The sequence below is a fragment of the Hermetia illucens genome, chromosome 1, assembly GCF_905115235.1.
Source record: "Hermetia illucens chromosome 1, iHerIll2.2.curated.20191125, whole genome shotgun sequence".
Classification (NCBI taxonomy): Eukaryota; Metazoa; Arthropoda; class Insecta; order Diptera; family Stratiomyidae; genus Hermetia; species Hermetia illucens.
This window is the reverse complement of record NC_051849.1, coordinates 205,811,129-205,831,881: the sequence shown is the minus strand read 5'-3', so window position 1 is coordinate 205,831,881 and position 20,753 is coordinate 205,811,129. Positions and strand designations below refer to the sequence as shown.

Sequence of the window (20,753 nt, the reverse complement as noted above, 5' to 3'; positions counted from 1 at the left end):
GTTATGGTCGCCAATACCGTATTTCCCCATCACAAGCTCATTATTGCATTGGGGTGTCAAATTTCCTTTGCGCCTTTTCAAGAGTGCGGTCCATAACAAATGCAGCAATATGATCCTCAATAACCGACCCGGGCGAGATACTTCTATCATGTCGACTCTTTTCTCACTATCGTAGGAAGCGTTCCAGAAGTCCGACCTTAAGGTAAACCAATGTGTTATTAAGAAGTTTATTCCTTCCTCCTCTGTCAACAAATATCCCTGCGGTGATTTTTGATTGATTGATTCACGATGAGTGTTTCTAGCACCTTCCCAATAATGTCAAATATACATAATAGGCGGTATGCGGTTGGCAGCAAAGAGTCTCCTTTCTGTTTGCTGATCAAGGTGCGTTTCGCCACCTTTCAGCGGCAAGGAAAAATGCCAATGGTGGAAAACTGGCTTATATAACTCTGCTGAGATACGATCAGAACCGGGCGTTTCCTTGTTTTTCGTATGGAGATCTGCATCTTGATGCTCTCTCATGGCGAAAAGTGGGCAGTCCTTATGGTCTTCTACGATGTTGTCATCAAGTAATCAATAATGTTATTCATATTTTCGTCATTAAGTAAATAGGGTTTTCGCAGAACCCCGATTTTCCGGGTGTCAAGCTCATAACCGAGTTCCCACGGAACCTTATTCACTTCGTCGACTAAGCAAGCAGCAATCTTTATTTATCTCATTCCGGCGTCTCTTTTTAGCTGATTTATACTCATTAATTCAGATGTATGCCGTCCCTTGGTTATTACAACCCTTTGTAATTTTCGCTGTCAGCCAAAATAAAGCCTTGTCATGACAGGGTGCTCCAAGGGGCATGGAAGTTTGGCAGGCTATCATTATCAGGTGCATGACTGAATTTATGATAATATCACCTGGAAAGAGTTCAATCTTTGTGACGTTCAGCGTGCAAGCAGTCAACTACTTCGAATTTGATATATTGGTGGCCACTTGTCGAGAAGTCTTCCAAAACTCGCCATTCGTCGACCGGCGACACGAGCCGTTTCCACGCAAAGATTACGTTACCTGGGCACCGCCCTGGCAATGAAACCACTCCTACTAAGGATCCGTACACCGTGCCCAAAACTTCGTCTTCCAGAGCATCAACCCTGCGTCGGAATAGTCTAAGTTGGTGTTAGATAAACGATGTAAAGTCATGCATCTCAATTTTTGTGAATCATGCTGCCTACTAACTACCACGTCGAGCTCGCAGTGTGTGAAACGCTCCCACCAGATGTGCCACGATCTCTAAAGATAGTGCAACTGCCCTTTTTGTTGCAAGTCTTCGCTTTGTGATCTACCTGGCTGCCTCTGCAGCATGCCGCCCTGCTGTTAAATCTGCCTGGTTGTTGACATGAGACAACATTGTAAGCACCTGTAACACTTAGTTCGGGCTACCTATATTCGTTTCCCGCAACCAATTGTTGCTGTTCATGAAAGTTTTTTGCGTCTTTGCTTAAATTTTTTTAGGAAAAGATACAGATCGAATACGCCTCACAACAGCCGTGCATTTCATGATTTCCTTTTCTCTTCGGCTCTAGCAACGGTGAAGGATTTGTATCCCAACCAGCTTATATCGAAAACCAACTGCCCGGTTTCTGCGATTTTCGCTAGGCTACTTTCCCTTTTTCCCTTTATCTGGTTTTGCGCACCCCGGTGTTTTCTCGGGTGTTTCAACACGGCGAAGAGCGACGCATTTCCGTACTACACCTAAATGCACCCAGTTCATCCCCCTTCATTACTATTTCCTCAATTTTGTTATTTCTATACTCCATGGGAATAATGGTGCTGTTGAGGAAGACGGTCCAGTAACCTTGTCAGCCAAACCAAAACCAAGTGACCAAGGAGAACCTGTATAGACTCACCTGAAGTGGCAGTAAGTCACAAAACTTTTCCAAGGGTAAACTGGTATCATGCAATCGGTATAGGCCCCGAATTCACATCTTCTTTTTTTTTCTTCAGCTTTTCTTCCGTTCACAAGCGAATTCCTGTTTCATGTGCATTCAGCTATAGTGGGAGCTTCATGAGGATTGTGGTTACGTTCAAGCGAACAGAGACCTTCGGGCCTCAAACTTGGTGTTCCGTAGTCTCGGTTTAGTTGATCTGTGCTCTTCCTTTGACGCGAATGCCGCCACCCGGGCGTTTACACCTGTGATGAACTCAAGTGCCTCCACGATTTTCTGTGCCCTTCCCTGAGTTCTGAAGACCTAATCGTGGTACGTGTGCATCTCCCCAGATTAAATCACTCACTTAACAATCGACAACCACTATTACAGCAAAAAAGCGAACCTGTTAATAATGAAAGGAGTGAATTCCTCTTTGTCTTAATTACTAGCACTAATCGGTGCGGCAGTACACCAACCTTCCATTTCCCCAGTTCGGAGAACTGTGACCATTGGGAAGACGTCCTTGATATCACCCTACTAATCGACAATGAGAATTTCAGGGTGAAGAACTGGAGAGTATTTGACCAGAGATCCGTGTCAGATTACAGTCAGATTCTTTATTCCACCCCTTTCAATATCATCAGAAGGGTCAATTGAACGAAGTTAGGTCAAGTTGTCAAGAAGAAACTCTTCATTGTGCAAATTGGCACAGCAGGTGGATATCCATTAAGGGACGATTATGAAGGGGACGCGCTTCTCCAAATTTCAGCACAAGAGGAAGGTGAAATTGGTGGCTTATGTCGATGACTTGATGGTATTCGTGTCAGGGATTATTATTATTATTATTCTGTTAAGGGAAAGTCGCACCACGTCCTTGAAGAACTATTGTGCCCCATTTACTGGTTATAGTGTACCTATTGATCACAGTATCTCAAGCAGGCCTGTAACCGTTAGGAACTTGAGTATGTTCCCCACTTCCAGATGTTTCAGCTTTGCATCTGGTAATAAGTGTTCTCCCAGATGTATCGACCTACTTTGCACAAGTGCCGGACACTGTCCCAGGACGTGTATAGAGGTTTCGTCCTCCTCTTCACAAAACCTGCAGGCGGTGTCCGTAGATATCCCTAGCTTCCCTAGGTGATAGTTCAGCCGGCAATGACCAGTGAGAATTCCCACTATGATTGGGAGATTCTTTTTGGTGAGGTTTAAGCAATCCTTTGTACGCATGGGTTCGTATCCACCAATAAGCACCCTGGACTGCTCCATCCCTGGTAGGCCCGCCCAATATAGTTCCCTCAACCGTTTCTCTTCGTTTCTTAGATTCATAGCCATGAAACCGTTTCCGATTCCACAGAAGGGTTATGGCCCGTGTAAAGGCATCCCTGCTCCCTTCTTGGCTAGTTCATCCGCTGCCTCGTTGCCTTCCAACCCAGCGTGGCCTGGAACCCAAAATATCCAGACCTTGCTGGACGAGCCGAGTGTATTCAGTCTCTCAAGTCATTCCCATACCGGTTTAGAGTTCACCTGGTTGGACATATTGTGCCTTGATCGCTGCTTGGCTATCGGCGAGAATAGCTATGTTCTGCCCCCTGTAGTTCCTTTGCAGATTAAAGGAGGCACATTTGTCTATTGCGTAAATTTCCGCCTAGAATATGCTAATGTACCTGCCCACTGGCTCAAAGTACATTTTCCTTGGACCAATGAGACCGGCACCCGCTCCCTCTGCTGTGAGGGATCCGTCAGTGTACCAAGTAATCAGTTGCTGGTTTAAGCCGTATGTCGTAGCCACGCTCTCCCAGTTTGCCTTGTTACTCCAACGTGTTTCAAACTTCTTATCGAAGTGAAACCTCGTTGTCATGTTGTCCCTCGGTATCAGTAATTCGGGAAACCGCTTAGAAAGGATATCAATCTTCCTTCGACTTAGGCAGTTCCTTGCCTCACTCTTACTACCGACCATCCTGAATATTGATCTCCTTGCCTGCATCTGTATGTGCAGATGGAGAGGGGTTAATCCCAGAAGGACTTCCAGGGATGCCGTTGGGCATGTCCTCATTGCCCCACTGATACACACGCAAGCCAGCCTTTGGAGCTTATGTAATTCCCTGGCTTGTGTGCTGAGCTCGGTTCTTTCTGCCCAGATTACCGCTCCATAGGTAATCATTGGCCTTACTATTGCAGTATATATCTAAAGTAGTATCTTCGGGCTGCAACCCCATTTTTTTCCTGCTATGGATCTGCAAGTCATCAGAGCCCTCGTGGCTTTCCGACAAATGTTTCCGACATGTGTCTTCCAGAGTAGTGTCAGGGATACTTCACTTCATTATGAATGATATAATTTAAGGAGCTTTGGAAGAGGTGTGCCTGCGGGCGGGAAGATCTGAACCAAAACGGAGCAGATGTTACACCGAGACAAGTAATCCTGAATTCAGCCTCCCGTAGCTAAATGAATAAAAATTTGCTCGTTCCTCCAGTGTAAATTGGAGGTTAAGAGAGAGAACTGAAGGTTAAGAAGGCTTACATAGCCTTCTACAGCAGGAGGAAGGTCTTTGCAAGGAGTACCACGGATGTTTCTGAAGATATAAACCAACTGAACTCTATTTGTTCATACCGCAGCAGTCAAGGTCTTAGAATTTACGGTTTACCCTTAAGAAATCTGCCATTCCTTTATACGAAAATAACCTTGAAGATACTCATTTTCATCAGATATAAAAATATCTAAAATTTGAATGATAAACTGATAAAATTTGGTCATTCTTCAAAAGATACCATCCCTAAATACAAATTTGTCCTTCCACGTGCAAGTACAAAAAAAAGCCTCCCCAGGTACTTCCAAGGAAACCAAAAACAAATTAAAAAAAGTTCCCTTTTAATTTGCAGGAACTTTCTAGGGAAGACAATATCTTCGGCGAAAAAAAGTTTTAGTGTATTTCTGTATCATAGATGGAACTTTCAAGATCAAGATTAAGGAAAAAATCGAGTAAAACGTGAAAAATTTGCAAAGAAACTTCAAGGATTCGAAACCCCCTTGAAATTCAAGGACTTACGTCAGAGAAAATTTTACGTTTTCTTGGAAATCATCTTAGATTTTTGTGGTTTCCTACTTTAAAAAGGAATTGATTAAAAATGTTTTGGAGAATGTATGGAAAGGTTTTTGGTATTCTCAGGACTGAAGTGAGAATTGACTTAATATCAAAAATATTCAGGACTAAAATTGTTAACCAGTTCAGAAGATTGTGTCCTTTGTGGTAAGACGGCACTCATTTCTTTTTGAAGTAGGACTTCTTTGCATTGTTTATTCTAATTTATGATAATAAATTTATCATTACTGTGTCTTTTGAATTTGCATTATCAAATTACTACTGACGTCCTTAACGTCGAATCATCCTTAAGATAAAGGGAAAATTCCGAGGATGTGTTTTAAATTCGGAAAACCATTCACTGAGTCTGACTCATTTACATAAGATACGAAGCAGAGAAGTAGGCTGTGAACATTAATGATAATATTCGCAAAAGTGTCCCTGAATGTCGTCCTCTGTATTCATTCGGGTATTCATTAGATGTCCTGGCACTTGTACCTTCGTAGGAGTGTACCTAAGTATCAGCCGCGTCTATTGACAAAGGGACTTTTTCTGCCGTCATTTGACCGTGAATTCAAGAGAGGGTGATTACATTCGAAGCTTTCGAGAACTTACCCATAATCCACTTGTAGAGGAATACATAATGAAACGATAAAATTACACAAAGAGCCTGACTCCTCTCGTCCCTGAGAGGCTGGTGCTGATTCAAGATTATCGTCTTGAACCTTGAATCGCTCTCAGATGTGTGGTATGAAGCGAAAAACTGAAGAAGTTTTAGGGACGTTGGGTTTTAATGTTGCTGGAAAGGATGTGGAATGAACGTGGGTGTGGGAAATATTGTCGATAATTTTCGATTATATACTCGTGTCCTTAAGCGTTTTCGATGACGAGCCCTCATTGAAAATTCAACTTTAATTGAGACTCTAAACTTAGTTTTACGCTTTGTGATTCCCGTATGGACCGCATTGCAGTGAAAACCGAGGATTAACTTTGTCTTCTGGAAAACATCTCTTCAATCTAGCAACGTCTTACCTGTCAAAGAAAAGGAAACCGCAAAAGCAATAAAACATTCCAATCGCTTACAAAGAAATTAATTTATCTTTAATTGTATCTTAAATCTATTTACAATAGAATCTGTCCTCAGTTCGCTTGCAACTGTCACAAATCACCTTGAAACTTCCAGGTTCCTTGAACCTGCATCGGCACTTCTCCACAAAACGCTCGACGAAGGTGGTGTGGCCCCTTCCACAGCACAAGATGGAGCAATTGTCTGGATTGAGGCAACGACGTCCTTTCGTGACGGAACAGAAAGTTGGAGATGTTTCCAAGTACAAGAGTGTAGTATACGGTGATGCCTTGAAAAGGAAAGAAATGTAGAAAATTAGTAGGGAATGGAACCACATAAATATCCTTGTGAAGTCTGAAAAGTTTTCATCAAAGTAAAGTCAAATAATATACGGGGAGGGAGGTAATGTACATAGACGTGGATAATGTTGCAGATGTGCTGACAATGAAAGTCGATTTGAAGTATAATTATTAATTCCAAATAAACGAAGAATGGATAGACTAACAAAATATTGAATAGATTTTGATGGCTCGAAAAATTAGCAAATAAAGATTCCAGGGTGGAAAGTCATTGATCTTTCAACACTTGAAAGAATAGCATAAATGACTTTCGATATCGCTTTAGTCCTAACCATTCCCAAGCTCTTTAAATAAGACTTTATATATTGGTTGTAATCAAAATTACTCTTTACATCGTACCGGGTACCCTTAGTTTGTTGGATCTTTGACGGAGGCCGTTGAGGGGTTGATCATGCTATGGTGCGTAAGCACTGATACGAAGCACCATCGGTGTGGCTATCGATCGTTTCGAGATGTGCTGGTTTTAGGACATTTGTTCAGATCGTATGACCTGGCCGGTGACGTATATTTTGTACGTTTGGTTATCATTGCGGCGGATGATTCGGTACGTTCCAGAGAACGGCAGTTGCAGGGGCTTACTTATGGCCTCCACTCTTTTAAAAACACGGGTGCACGAGCGTAGATCCCGCAGGCTCCTTCGGGATTAGTCTCGATGCTGTCGCTGGTTTAATAGTATGCGCAAGGCTGCGGAAACTCTCAACGAATTTGGAGGAATAGGCGTCTGAAGTCGTGCTGTACATCATCTCCGCAGGCGATGCCTGCAAATCGTACTTCATAGTGGTGCGGAAGCCAAGCAAGACCAGAGGCAGTAGATTGAGCCATGGCATTTCGGGGCCGGCCGACAAGATAAGAGTCCAGAAATGAAATGGCATTGTTGACATTGGTCACCCCAGTCTTTTGCAAGGCCGTCAGCTGGTTTCACGGCCATTAAATTCATCGGCAGAGGCGAGTTGACATCGGCGTTCAGGTTCGCGCCTTCGATGTGCTACCACATCACTTCGCCCCCAGTTGAAACCGCGCGAATTCAGCGGAGCAAACCTAGCACTTGATCCCCCAATGGGGTCTCCCTGCGAATCTGACGGGCCGTGAGCGGCTCCTCGAAGTGACCACGGGCTTGTCGAATGTTTTCAACCTCAACAAGGAGACCCACTTGGGCTCGCTTCGGCGACGAGCTTGACGCCTCACTTCAAAACTCTAAAGGGGCCCTCGTATGGTGTTTGTACGGCTTCCGAGGAGCGCCTACCCGAATGAAGATCTGTGTACACATCTCGAGGTCCCTGGGGATGTTGACTTCCACTGTTGCGTGTCGGGACGGTGGAGCTAGTCGCAGCTTCAAAACCACTCTGAGCAGACCCAGCATCCCAGAGTCATTTAACTTGATTCTGATGTTCAGCACAGGGTCGGTGGGGGGGCGTAGATTTTCCCCGTCAACCATTTCCGCGGGGCTGGCCATGAACTCTTCTCGGTGGGCTGCGCGGAGGGCGAGGAGGACGAAAGGCAAGGACCGGGACCACAACGGATCGTCGCGAGCTTAATGGGGCAGCCTTCGGGGTCCGGTGCTAACGTTCCCGCATACCATTGTAGTCAGAAGCCATTTGAAACCAAGGAGCTTGCTTAACTCCGCGAAAAGAGTAGACTCTAATTGCATTCCCTGGCCCGTGTTTGATTCCGGCTGGTACATCATAGTGCGGCATCCACCCTCGACAGAGGGCCTTGGATCATGATCACGCCGTAATGTCCGACAGAGGTATTGCCACCGCATAAACCTGTCCATGATTGCGAGGCAATACTTGTGTGGGTATTGCAAAGGGCCGATGATGTCGAGATGAATGGCGTGGAAGCGCTTGGTTGTCCTAGGAAATACGCCTACTTCTTTTCGTACGTGCTTGTTGACTTTGCATTTATGCCACACGATGCACTGCTTGGCCCAAGATTTTACGTCCTGGTTCGTGGTCGGAAGTATTTTATAGCGATTTAGCCGGCGGGTAGCTCACGATCTTAGGCATTGTAGTTACTTTGGGCTGGGTTGATTTGTTTTGAAAAGAAGCTCAACGGTTACCAGATTTGATTCACCCGTTGATAAAGAGCGGCGCCTACCGCTGTATCTGAGGCATCGACGAACACAGCTAAGGAAATGCCAGTCGTATTGCATCAACAAGCTGATGTTTGACTCTCTCAAACTCATGGACGGTCTCAGCAAACCACGCATCCTCGTGGGAGTCTTTGGTTTTGGGTCCAGACAAGTGGACGTTAAACATCGCTTGGTGATGAGCGACCTTGAGCAAGAAATGACGACAGTAGTTTTACACACCCAAGAACCTTCGTAGATCCTTCACCGTGGGAAAGCTCTTTATCGCCTCAACCTTGCCTGGGTCAGGTTGGATACGGTCAAGGGTTGTTAAGTGGCCGAAGAAATTTATCTGCTTCTGTAGGAATCTGCATTTTTCAACGTTTTGGACAAGGATACATTGAAAAATGCACTTGAGGCTCAGATTCTGAAGAAGAATTAACCAAAACATCATCCATATAAACGAAACAAAAGCTTATGTTTCGTAAGACAGAGTGGATGAACCTCTGGAAAGTCTGCGCAGCGTTAGACAAATCGAAAGTCATCGTGCTGAACTCGAAGAATCCAAAAGGTGTGCAGATTGCCATCTTCGGAATTTCTTCGGGAGCGACAAGGATTTTGGTGATCCGCCTTGGTTAGATCCAAAGTCGTAAGTCATCATCAACGACGCAACAACCGATATCCGGTCTAAACCTGCCTTAATAAGGAACTCCAGACTTCCCGGTTTTGCGCCGAGGTCCACGAATTCGATATCCTTAAAAGCTGTCTGGCGTCCTTACTTATGCCATCGCTCCATCTCAGGCAGGGTCTGCCTCGTCTTCTTTTTCTACCATAGATATTGCCCTTGTTGACCAAGGTTGGTAAATCTCCAGGTGAGTCATGCTCATATAGACAGATATGTCTTCTAGACACTATGGAAAAAATGTGAAAATAGATAATCTACAGTAGATTGCTTCCAGTCGTTTGCAGTCAAAGAGCCCTTTCCGATCGATGGCATGGGTTCCACAAAACCAGATAAACCATTGATACCACCCAATGGGTTGCTGGTTTGGACGAGAATGTGATTCATAGAAAGAGTAATACCAGCAGTACCAGAGTAGTAGTGACCCTGGACGCGAGGGATGCAATCAATTTTGCCAGTTGGAGCCTTATATGACAGCCGCTGACGATGATTGGTGTTCCAAACTACCTCGTAGCTATTGTCGATAGTTCGTCGATTGAATACCAATATTGGAGGCCCGCGGTTTACTTGTAGACTTTGTAGCCGGGACCGTGATATCTATCTTGCTGTATGCAGCAAAGCGCATAAACTGAGTTGAAATCCACATACCCTGAAGGAATCGTGGGGATTGCGAGTACTGAAAGGGCAGGAGTGAGTTAGGAGCAGGGCAAACTAGACGGTGTTGTCCTGGATCTCCTAAGGCTCCAGGCGAACAGCGAATTACAAACAAGTACCATGTCAGAGGATAAAACCAATGGTTAGCACTAAAATACCCCAACATCCACCATGCAAAGACTGTACGCCTACAGTAATTGCAACGACAACGTCTAAAGATAACATTGGGATAGCGCTGGCTCAAGATCCCTAGATATACCGGGGTGGGCGGATTCGTGGAAATTTTGGATTTCTTCTGCGAAAAGCCAAGTCTTTCGGAATTCCCGAGTGGAGACCTCTTGTCTATCCAAGCTTTATTGGAATCCGACGGGAGAATTCGCAAGGCTGTCGTAGCATGGTGGAACTTCCTAGGAAGTGACATCCAGGTTGTACCGGAATAATTTATTAGACTCATAAGGTATTGCGAGAGGAAGCCGCTACCATTTGATTTTCTTATGTTTCGCTAATGAAGTTTGACCCATAATGGTTGCCATTGCATCCAAGCAATGCCGTTTCTATTCTTCTGTGGTCTCCTGGGTTTGGTTCAAAAAGTAACGTCACGGGTCCGACATTCTTCAGGAACTTTTAAGTCCGCTATTTAGAAGCATTCATCTTCAATCCAAGTTGGGTGATTTTAGATTAATTTACTGATTTCGCTGATCACGCATCTAAGAGTCATCGAAACCGGTTGATATCTGGAGCAAACGAATCGATGTAGCCCTCTGAAAACTGACGCTAAAAAGCCACTTTCTAAACCGCTGCATCCGACGCATATATTACTTCGAATCCATATTTGCAATCTTACCTTGCTTAAGTAGAATTGTCAAATCTCCCATCAAGCGCGGATAAGTGAATGTCTGGCAGATGGGTTATGGACATACACAGGCTGAGTGGAAGCAACCACCAACCAGTGAACAAATATTGGCTATGGGAAAGATATCCAGAAATCAAACCAAATATGGAGAAGGAGAAAGGAAGTTTTTTTTACAGTACCGGCAGTTTTTTGGGGCGGGCAAGCGGGCTCACCACTGCTAATATCCTGCGACCGCGGTGCCTCAATAGCAAGAAATTTAGCTACGGTGGTATCTAATCCTACAAGAGATAACAGCGAAATGGAAATGAGATCTACACTTGATCATTTTCATAAGAGCTGGAACCTGAAAACCTGATATTAGTAACCCTCCCTCCTCCCAGTTCAGTTAACGGCCAAAGGAAGCGTCTTTACCGCCGGGGGTACATTGAGCCGACGAAAATTCTGGGGAAAGTTGGTACCAATAGTTTGTAAATTAGAGCAGTAGACAAATATGGACCACAACGGCGAAAAGTGGATCTGTCCGGGAGTAATCATTATTTTCAAGAAGTTTAACTGGAACCAGAATTGACAGACTTACGCGATAGTGTGAACGTATTAGGCGAAAGCTGAAAATGAAAGGTTTTCCACCTTTCCAAGAAATAACAATCGAGCGGAAGGACCTACACGAGATTACATCACGGGAGAAAATCTGTGTTGCCCTAAGAGAACAACTTATCCTTAGAGTGCAACATAGAGGATGAAGAAGATATATTGGTGTACCCAGACTGCAACCTATCAGCGTTTAAACTGATTGTCGCGGCCAACGTAAAAATAGGTCTGGCCCCGCGTCGACTTAGGGGCAAGAATCCTTCAAGATATGTTTCAGGTGCTTTGATTTCTGTCATTTTGCAGTAACATGCAACAGTCAACACGATAGATCGACAAGAGGCAGGAAGTGGGGAAAGGAAGTCCATCTCTCCAAACACTATACTGGAGATCTACGAGATGTCTGTGGACGAATTAAAGGTAATGAGGCTCTGGGTTTGGAAAGGAGTCCGAACTAAGCCCTCAAGTTGGCTGGTAAAAGCAGGTCAACATGGTTCATAAGGGCATTTGAATCGTACATGATGGAAGGGATGTTCCCCCCCAATGGAGGCAACAGAGGTTGATTTTTCTAACAAAGCGTCAAAAAACACCTGGCACATCTTGTCCACATCGTCCTATTTGCCTTTTAGACACTATGGAGAGGAGGATAAAAACCGCTTGGTTCGTTCGTCGAGTTAACGGGTGGTTTGTCGAAGCGGCAGTATGGGATTCAATGCGCCCATTCAATAAGTATGGTCGATGCAAGCTGGTGAGCGCTGCTCGGTTGTGACATTAGATACCCTTTAATTCTGCCAACTGGGGTTGTATTAAGGGCTCCATGGATATACTGGGTGTTCATAGTTACATAGTTCGGATAATAGAGATTTAACTCTCAGAGAGGCTTCTTTTGTACGAGACGAATTACAGGCCAAAAAAAAATGTTGTGGAAACAGGTGTTCCCCAAGGGTCTACTATGAAACATACTTTATAACGGTGGGCCTAGCCTTCGTGTGCAAAAGAAGGCAACGACGATTAGTTTTGCTGAGGACCTGTCAGTGTTTATAATTTTGAAGCACCCTGAGGACGTAAAACTTTATGGAAGGGAAACCATTCATGCTAGCAACCCATAGTTATGAATGGTTGAACTGGACCTGGTGGACGAAATGGCAGATGCCGTCCTTATTACCAATTACTCGAAATATCGGTATATGAAACATCTTTTCCGGCATTATAGGAAAATTTTGGTTTTTTTTTGTTTTCTAACTATAAACGGGCTGCACAAAACGGCATACCAACAGAAGGATTGATCACGTAGTCGTTTTCAAATCAATTGACAGATGCCTGAGGGGCACTTAGTCTTTGTGTTGAAAAAGACAGCGAAGGCTAGTTCACCTCCAGCAAGGATCATGCCTAACATTAGAGCGCCAAAATATAGCCGCGGTTCCTGTCAGGGCAGGAGTACGGGATAACGAGGTGAGTTCGGCATACTGGTCAACTGTGCTGAGGGTGGGCAGCACATATACGGCAGGCATCAGGTGAGGCATTGAATGTCATCGCGGGGAAGATTCTCAGGAATATTCTAGCAAATGGAGTGCACTGTCTCTACCAATGAAGGAGGGTGAATTCGAAAAGCTAGTAGGAAGAAGGTTAAAAATGGAGGTGACCAGTTACACCAAGTGGTTCATCAACTTGTGTTCAAGGTATGGGACAGCGAATCAATGCTTGACGATTGGCAACGAGGCATTATCTGTCTCATACATAAAAAGGGAGATATCACACAGTGCAACAATTATAGAGGTATCACGTTGCTGAGTACCATCTATAAGATATTCTCCACTATCTTGCTAGGTCGGATAGCCCCATACTCCCAGAACATCATTGGCCAATACCAAAGAGGCTTCACTCCAGGCAAATCAGCAACAGATCAGATTTTATCTCTGCGGCAGGCGATGGAAAAACTGTTGGAATATGGACAACAGTTGCACCATCTGTTCATCGACTTTAAAGCCGCCTATGATAGCATAGCCAGGGTAAAACTGTACATGGCCATGAGAGAATTCGGTATCCCGGCGAAATTAATAAGACTGACTAGGTTGACCCTGACTAATGTGCGAGGCCAGATAAAAGCAGCAGGATCACTCTCAAGACCATTCGACATCAACAACGGTCTACGACAAGGGGATGCCCTATCATGTGTCCTCTTTAACCTGGCCCTCGAGAAAGTGATCCGTGATGCTGAGGTAAATGCAAGAGGTACGATCCTCTTCAAGTCCACCCAATTACTGGTCTATGCTGACGATATCGACATCATGGGAAGAACCACTCGAGACGTACAAATTGCCTTCATCCAAATCGAGCAGGCGGCAATTGAGGCGAGATTTTGGGCTGCATATCAATGAAGGCAAGACAAAGTATATGGTATAAGCATTGAAAACCAACCAACCTGCAACATCATACCACACTGGTCAAACAGGAAGAATAAGGATAGGGGAATACAACTTTGAGACCGTTAACAATTTCTCCTATCTATGGTCGAAAATCACAACCGATAACAGCTACGATGATGAAATCTGCGCACGGTTGTTGCCAGCCAACAGAGCCTATTTCAGCTTACAAAAACTGTTCCGCTGGAAACTTCTCACCATAGGGTCAAAGCTCTTACTGTACAAGACTATGATTTTGCCAGTCCTTATGTATTCCTCGGAACTTGGGTTCTTAGCAAGAAAAATTGCGAACTCTTGGCCGCGTTCGAGAGAAGAATCCTCCGAATAATTTTTGGCTCCCTACATGAGGTTGGACGATTCCGTAGCCTACACAATGACGAAATCTATGAGCGATACCATGACCGTCCGGTTGTGGATAAAATCCGGCTCAATAGGTTACGGTGGGCGGGTCATTTAATCCATATGGATGAAGATGATCCCACCCGGAAAGTCTATAAGGGCAATATCTATGGTAGAAAAAGAAGACGAGGCAGACCCTGCTTAAAATGGAGCGATGGCGTAGGCTAGGACGCCAGACAGCTTTTGGGGATATCGAATTGGTGGACCTCGGCGCAAAACCGAGATGTCTGAAGTTCCTTAAATTAGGCAGGCCTAGACCGGATACCGGTTGTTGTGCCGTTGATGATGATGAGTAGGAAGAAGCTGTTCAGGACATGGCATCTATGATAGGAAAATTCCGGATAAGGCCACTGGACCCATACATTGAATTTGTGTGTTGATAGATGGGTCGACAGAAAAACGTGAAGACTTGAATTACGACCAAACACAGTTCCGTACGGGGCACGATAGTTCCAGGAAATATTTGCGCGGCTTCGGATTGGACGAGTCCGAGATTTGCTGATGAAAGAAGTAGGTTGAACGACGCCTAATCTCATGTAAGAGATGATGAGGTCTAGGAACTGGATTGAACCTCGAAAACGCGGCGGACCGTTCTTTTAATCGTGCGGTTGTAGACCAGAACCCTCCCCGCGAAATAATACTTCACGGTGGTCCAGAGAGGATATAGGCGAAGAAGTGGGGTGAGGGTCCCACACACTGCTGTAACTTGGTGTTGCAGCGCCTTTTTAACAGTTTTTCGTCAAGAATGTGGCTCCTGGGATTCCACATCGTCGGGTTTATGAGGCCTGACATTCCTTCTAATGACAGGCGAAGTGGGTATAGAGGCTAGAACTAGTAAAGGATTTAATCTAACTTCTAAGTCGCCACTACTCAGGTTTGACGGTCTGCACGGGCACTGGCCCATAGGGACCATGCCGCTAGGCTCGGCATACCCTACAACTTGCATTGCCAAAGCTGCGGAGAAGGAAGGGAAACCCTCATGCACTTTCTCTGCGACTGCCCAGCTCTGGCTAGAGTCAGGCTGAGGACTCTGGGTAAACCATTCTTTGGGGACCTCAGAGAGATTTCTAGCTGCAGGGTCGGAGAGCTGCTTTCCTTCGTGAATGCTACGGGCTGGCTCTGAAGATCCAAGCCGGCTCGACTCGGCCTCCAAGGTCTTAGGAGTTTGTGGCATCAAAACGGCGCACCGCTCCTCGGAACGACCACTGATATCTACCTACCTACCTACTAGGTTTGACAAATGCGATAATTTTGTTATTGGCCATGACATAGAATGGGATCTATGTCGGAGAGGTCGAAGTTCAAGTAAATGGCATAGAATAGTTGAAAACGACTCGAAGCCAAATCAGGGGTAGGAGTTCAAGGGAGACGTAAAATTTTTCTGACAAGATGCTCAAAATTAAAAAGATACAAGTATAATCCACCATATACGGTCGGCGTATTTTACCACATCCAGACCTCTTTAGCGGCCGAGTACCTGCACCGATTATGATGTGTGAGAAACGAAAATTGCATTTGAATACTCACTTGTCGGTAAGAGGCTTGACAGACAACTATGAGCCACTTTCAGTTTAAGTACAGTTGATTGCACATCCCCAAACACATCCCTTAATATCTACTTACTTTCTTTTTCTTTTTATGCTTCCGTACTTTTCCCGTTCGCTTCCTAGACGTACTGTTGCTTGGTGATTTCCTTATGGCTTGATAATACTTCTTCCGAAGGAGCTCCGCTGTCACGTTGAAAGACGATAATTTTCTCCAGCAGGTTTTCATGGAACATGAACCCGATATTCCATGGCATTTGCATTTATTCGCCATTGTTGTAGCGACAGCTTGGATGCCAACCTATGTGCAGCCATTTACGAAGGCGTCGACAGCAGAGTCAGGATAATGTGCAGTGATTAACGCGGATACGATAATGAGAGAAAAAAATATATGTTAGTCAGGGTTGACAGTAATTTTATGCGAAGTAGGAGCTGTGAGTGTGTTGAGATTGATGCAGAAGGGTTGAGGGTGAAGTCATTTTAACGTGAAAGCTATTTCTGCCTTTGTCTATTATGATTGACCTTTCAGAGTCATTCGATGGAACTTTAACCTTTCACACTCAATTCACATCCATTTCATCAATATCCTTTGAGTTCATTCATATGCAGTGCGCTTCCTTTTCACTGAAAAGCGGTGCTAGGAGCAGAATATCCGGCAGCAAACAGTCCCTTCCCATGAAAACTTCTGCATCAATTCAAATCACGACCATCACCATTTCACGGACCACTTACCTCTGAATTATGCCGAAGCATTTCAGCCACTTGGTCCCCGCTGTTCTGCTGACCAAGTTCAAGGAATCGCCTAGTGACACGTTTTCCATGTTTCAGATTATCATTGCATTCGCCCCATCGCCATGCCATTGAAGTTGATTTTGCAGCCCCTCCGACTCCGCCACCCACGCACGTGCATTTCGTCATTTTACCCTCGGAGCAGGCACGTGTAATCGAGTGGGTGAGGGCGGCTGCAACCAGGGCATGCACAAATGCCGTTTCTCGGTAGAGCTTTTTGTAAATGTTGCGTTTGCCCCGGGTCTCCACAGAGCAGTTCCAGCGGTCGTAGCGGAATTGTTCAGCACAGTGAGTTCGAGCCAGTTGGCTGGCATCCTTAACAGCACGGGGTAGGCCCGCGTCCTTCCGGCATTGGTGGTTTTGTTTTCGACTGGCCGCAACGTATGCACATGGACCAGGATATAGCGACGAAACAGGATTGAACATAGACATGACAGCACTCTTCGCTAGATATCGTTCGCTGAAATGGAAGAGGAAATTGAATGCATCAATAAAAACTTGGGATGCTTTGTAAGCGGAATGTGAGTGATTCCCATAAGGGGTTCGTGCCTTTAAAATTTAGATTTTGTATTTAGATTATTCGAAAGGGGTTGGGAATAAATTGTGGTTTATCGTCTGTGGGGTTTAATGGATTTGAATCGGTTTCAAATTTGCAAAGAGTCTAGTTTGCATTTACTGACCTGTTGACTTTCACGATTTTGATGTGAACTCAATCAATTATTTGTTCGTCAAAGTCTTCATGTAATAGGAGCGCTATAGTTCTTCCTGGCAAGAAGGAACTTACACTGCAAAGACTCGCAATCCTAAAACCGTCGGTCTTTGACCGTAGGAATGCAGGCTCCCGGTCATCTACATCACTTCATTAAAGTATTTCGGAGGTGAATTGTGTGGCTAATGGGGCAATGCTACAATAGACTTGAAACAGGGTATCCTTAGGATCAATACTTAACTTTCTTGGGAGCCAGTAATAAAAGAATACGTTACTTCACTGACGCAAGATGGTACGACTACCAGCTGTATCATCTTGTAAGCGGTCTTCCCAGCCGTACGTGTCAGCTGGACGTTCATGTTTCTCTCCGCATGGGCCATACGGTGTCCCGGGTAAGGTTATAGCTGGTCGGCTGAGGTGAATGGTTCCTGCGGCATCCGGAATCCAACACACCACTTTGCTGCATTCCTGAGGCGGGGGAACGGCGGTTTAGGGAGGTAGCGCGCCTTAAACTAGGGGAAACACCTGAGTTAGTACGACTACTCCTGAAGGTCTACGGAATCTTCGGTGGCTGCCTGCTGATGGTAGGCAGGCAGTTTAAAGAGGGGAAAAGACGGTTGGAAGGATATGACTTCCAATTTAGCACGGGAGTAGCGGAAGGCAAAATGCTGGTAATTGCCACGGCTATGGTCCGTGAACGCGAGCCCGTGCCTGAATTTGGGGCAAATACCCAAACAATCAAATGGATGCGAACAACAAAATACCTGCATCAACAATAGAGACCTTGAAAAGCCCCAGTTTTTTGGGAACGAACGAATCGGCTCACGACCGACGATGACCAGCGACCGTACTGCCTCGGTTGCAGTTTTCTAGGATTTCTAATTCGATACCGGATCCTTTCAGAAAGAGTTCAGTGCTTCTTAAATCGCCACCTAATCAAGCGAGACCACTAGAGGGACGAGGTATTTGTCAGACAACGACGAACTAATTTAAGGAAGTCAAGCCCAGCGATGTGATTCTAATACCAGATGATGGGTGAGATGAATGTCAACGAGAGAATGGCTACCCGGGAGAGAAGATAATGGAGCTATGTGAGTTCATAAAGGATAGGAAGAACATCCACCAAAATATTAGGGCTATGATCAGAGAATATCAAAATAGAGTACGGCAGAGCTCAGTAGGAGAAAGGAGAGTGTAAACCAGCAAGAAAGTCACCTAGGCGACAAAGGTGACACCTTCTCTGGAAAGGTTACTCGGCGAGAAGGCTAGAAAGAGGGGATGGGTGAAATACCTAGACCACAACAGATCCCCAAAAGGATGAAACGCCCTTCTCCAAAGAAATCGGAGCACGCATTGAAAACAGCCAAAGATTTAAAAAAAAGGCGGTAGCTGTGATGCCTGCTAATGAGGTAGAGCGTGAAGTGCGACGCACGGAGGCATGGAGCAAAGTTGTACCCAAGAAGGGGAAGGAGAGGAGGAGGATACGGCCAGAAGTGATTGTCATTTCCGAAAAGGGGAAACAACTTATGCCGATATTCTTAAGCGAGTTAAATCGGAACCAGAGCTTAGGGATGTAGGGAAGAGTGTCAACCGAATTAGACGGCCAGGGAAGGGAGAGCTTATGCTGGAGCTAAAGAAGTCTAGTAACCGAACGGCGGAAATCGATGCGAAAGGCTTATGGGGGGACGTAGACTGCAGTTATCAACCTGCCAGCAGAGACAGCGTTCAAAATATAAGCGTCGGGTAGAGTGGAGATAGGCTAGGTCAACTGTTGGCTCAAAGAGCGAGTGGACGTGAAGAGATATTTCAGGTGCCTTGATTTCGGACACAGAGCCGCAGCATGCATCAGTGTCCACGCTAGATCAAAGCGTTGCAGAAAGTGCAGAGGAGAGGCACATATCGCCAAAGAGCTGACCTAAAATGCATGCTGTGCGAAGGAAAGGAGGACATCGACAACCGACATATTGCTGGCAGTAGCAGATGTCCAGTCATCAGGAGAGTGCTAAATACAAGGCCCAAATGAGATTGATTCAAGTCAATCTCAACAACTGTGAGGCGGCGCAAGACCTCCTCTCACAGACCATCCAAGAGAAATGAATTGACGTTGCCATTAGTTGCGAACCCTATCGCAACTATGGTGGTGGTGCGTGGGCCAGGGACTAGACTGGTAAAGCAGCGATATGGACTTGTGGCGGGCAGGCCGGATTCATGTCTACAGCTGTTACGCTCCTCCAAGCGCAACACGTGCGCAGTACGAAGAGATGCCATTTGGTACTGGAGTCATACCCGAAAATCATAGCGGCTGCCTTCAATGCCTGGGCCTGTGAGTGGGGTAACCGAAGAACAAACGGGAGAGGACGTATCCTACTCGAGGCATTTGCCGAGTTGATTGTTGTACTTGCCAGTGTTGCGAACTCATTTACTTTTATAGGGAGAGGCCTGGGCTCTATCGCATTCGCGAGGGGAACCACCTGATATGTCAATGAGCTTTACGCCCACAGCGACGCTGGAGGGCCAAGTGACGGGTTTAATACTCGCAGAAAGCGAATAGGGATGTCGCGTTGGGCAACGAGGGCGTTCAAGCAGGATACGTTCTCTGAAGCTCTGGCGGGTCATGACGACCTGAATAGCACGGCGACCGAAATGGCATCGAGAATCATGCGATGGGTGACCGAGGAATGCGACGCTGCTATGCCCCGGAGGTGAGAGTTTGGAAGTAAACAGACAAACTATTGGTGGGATAGCGAAATCGCAGAGCAAAGAAAGGCATGTCATCGAACAATAAGGCAGTTCTAACGATCCAGGGAAGACCCGATCACGAGGACCGCGAACAGGATTATGGGGCGTTGCGTGGCAGAATAGACGAGGCCATTCGTAGGAGCAAAAGAGATTGCTTTAGGCGGCAATGTGGACCCCAACATAAACCCCTGGGGCAAGGCTTACAGGCTGGTTATTAAGAAGTTGCAGGGGCAAAGGTCGCCCTAGGTGACCTGTCCATGGCTTCTATGAAAAATTGTAACCACGCTCTTTCCTCACCATACAGGGAGCAGGTATGAAACGGTGGCCCAATTCGAGGTGGATGTAATGTGTCGCGTTACCAAGGAGGAACTTTGGGAGGTCTGCGGACGATTCGATGATGGCAAGGCTCCGGGGTTGAATAGCATCCCCAATAAAGCGCTGAAGCTGTCGGTGGGGACCAGACCTGATTGGTTCATGGTGGAAGGCGTAGGAAATACGCCACAATACCACACAACCACAATAGAAAAGGCAAAAACTTGTGTTTTTGCCCAAATTCGGCAAGCCAACGGGGGACCCAACATCCTATCGACCTATCTGTTTGCTGGACACTATGAGGAATATGTTGGACTGAACCTGGCGGAGGGAAAGACAGACGCAATCCTCATTACAAATCGCCGGAAAAGAAATACGATCAGTCTGTGGGTTGGAAGTTATATGATTGTCTCAAAGCCGACCATCAAATGTCTTGGCGTGATTCTCGATGGTAGACTGAGTTTCAGGGGACATATATTGTATGACAGTGAAAAATCTGCAAAGGCTACCACGGCCCTTGCTAAGATGATGCAGAACGTTGGTGAGCCAAAATAGTATAGCAGGCTGCTAATAGC

The 20,753-nt window shown here is 45.6% G+C and overlaps 1 protein-coding gene across 1 annotated transcript in view; it reads right to left on the bottom strand.

The window, feature by feature from the left end:
• Window positions 1–6,074: 6,074 nt before the first annotated feature.
• LOC119661179 (protein Wnt-4) overlaps window positions 6,075–20,753 on the bottom strand; it is a 43,504-nt gene continuing 28,825 nt past the window's right edge. Inside the window, exons 2-4 of the mRNA XM_038070397.1 lie at window positions 16,362–16,878; window positions 15,709–15,930; window positions 6,075–6,351 (exon numbers count right to left, since the gene is read on the bottom strand). Coding sequence (XP_037926325.1) covers window positions 6,115–6,351; window positions 15,709–15,930; window positions 16,362–16,878 — 976 coding nt within the window. The 3' untranslated portion in view covers window positions 6,075–6,114. The remainder of the gene's footprint in view (window positions 6,352–15,708; window positions 15,931–16,361; window positions 16,879–20,753) is intronic.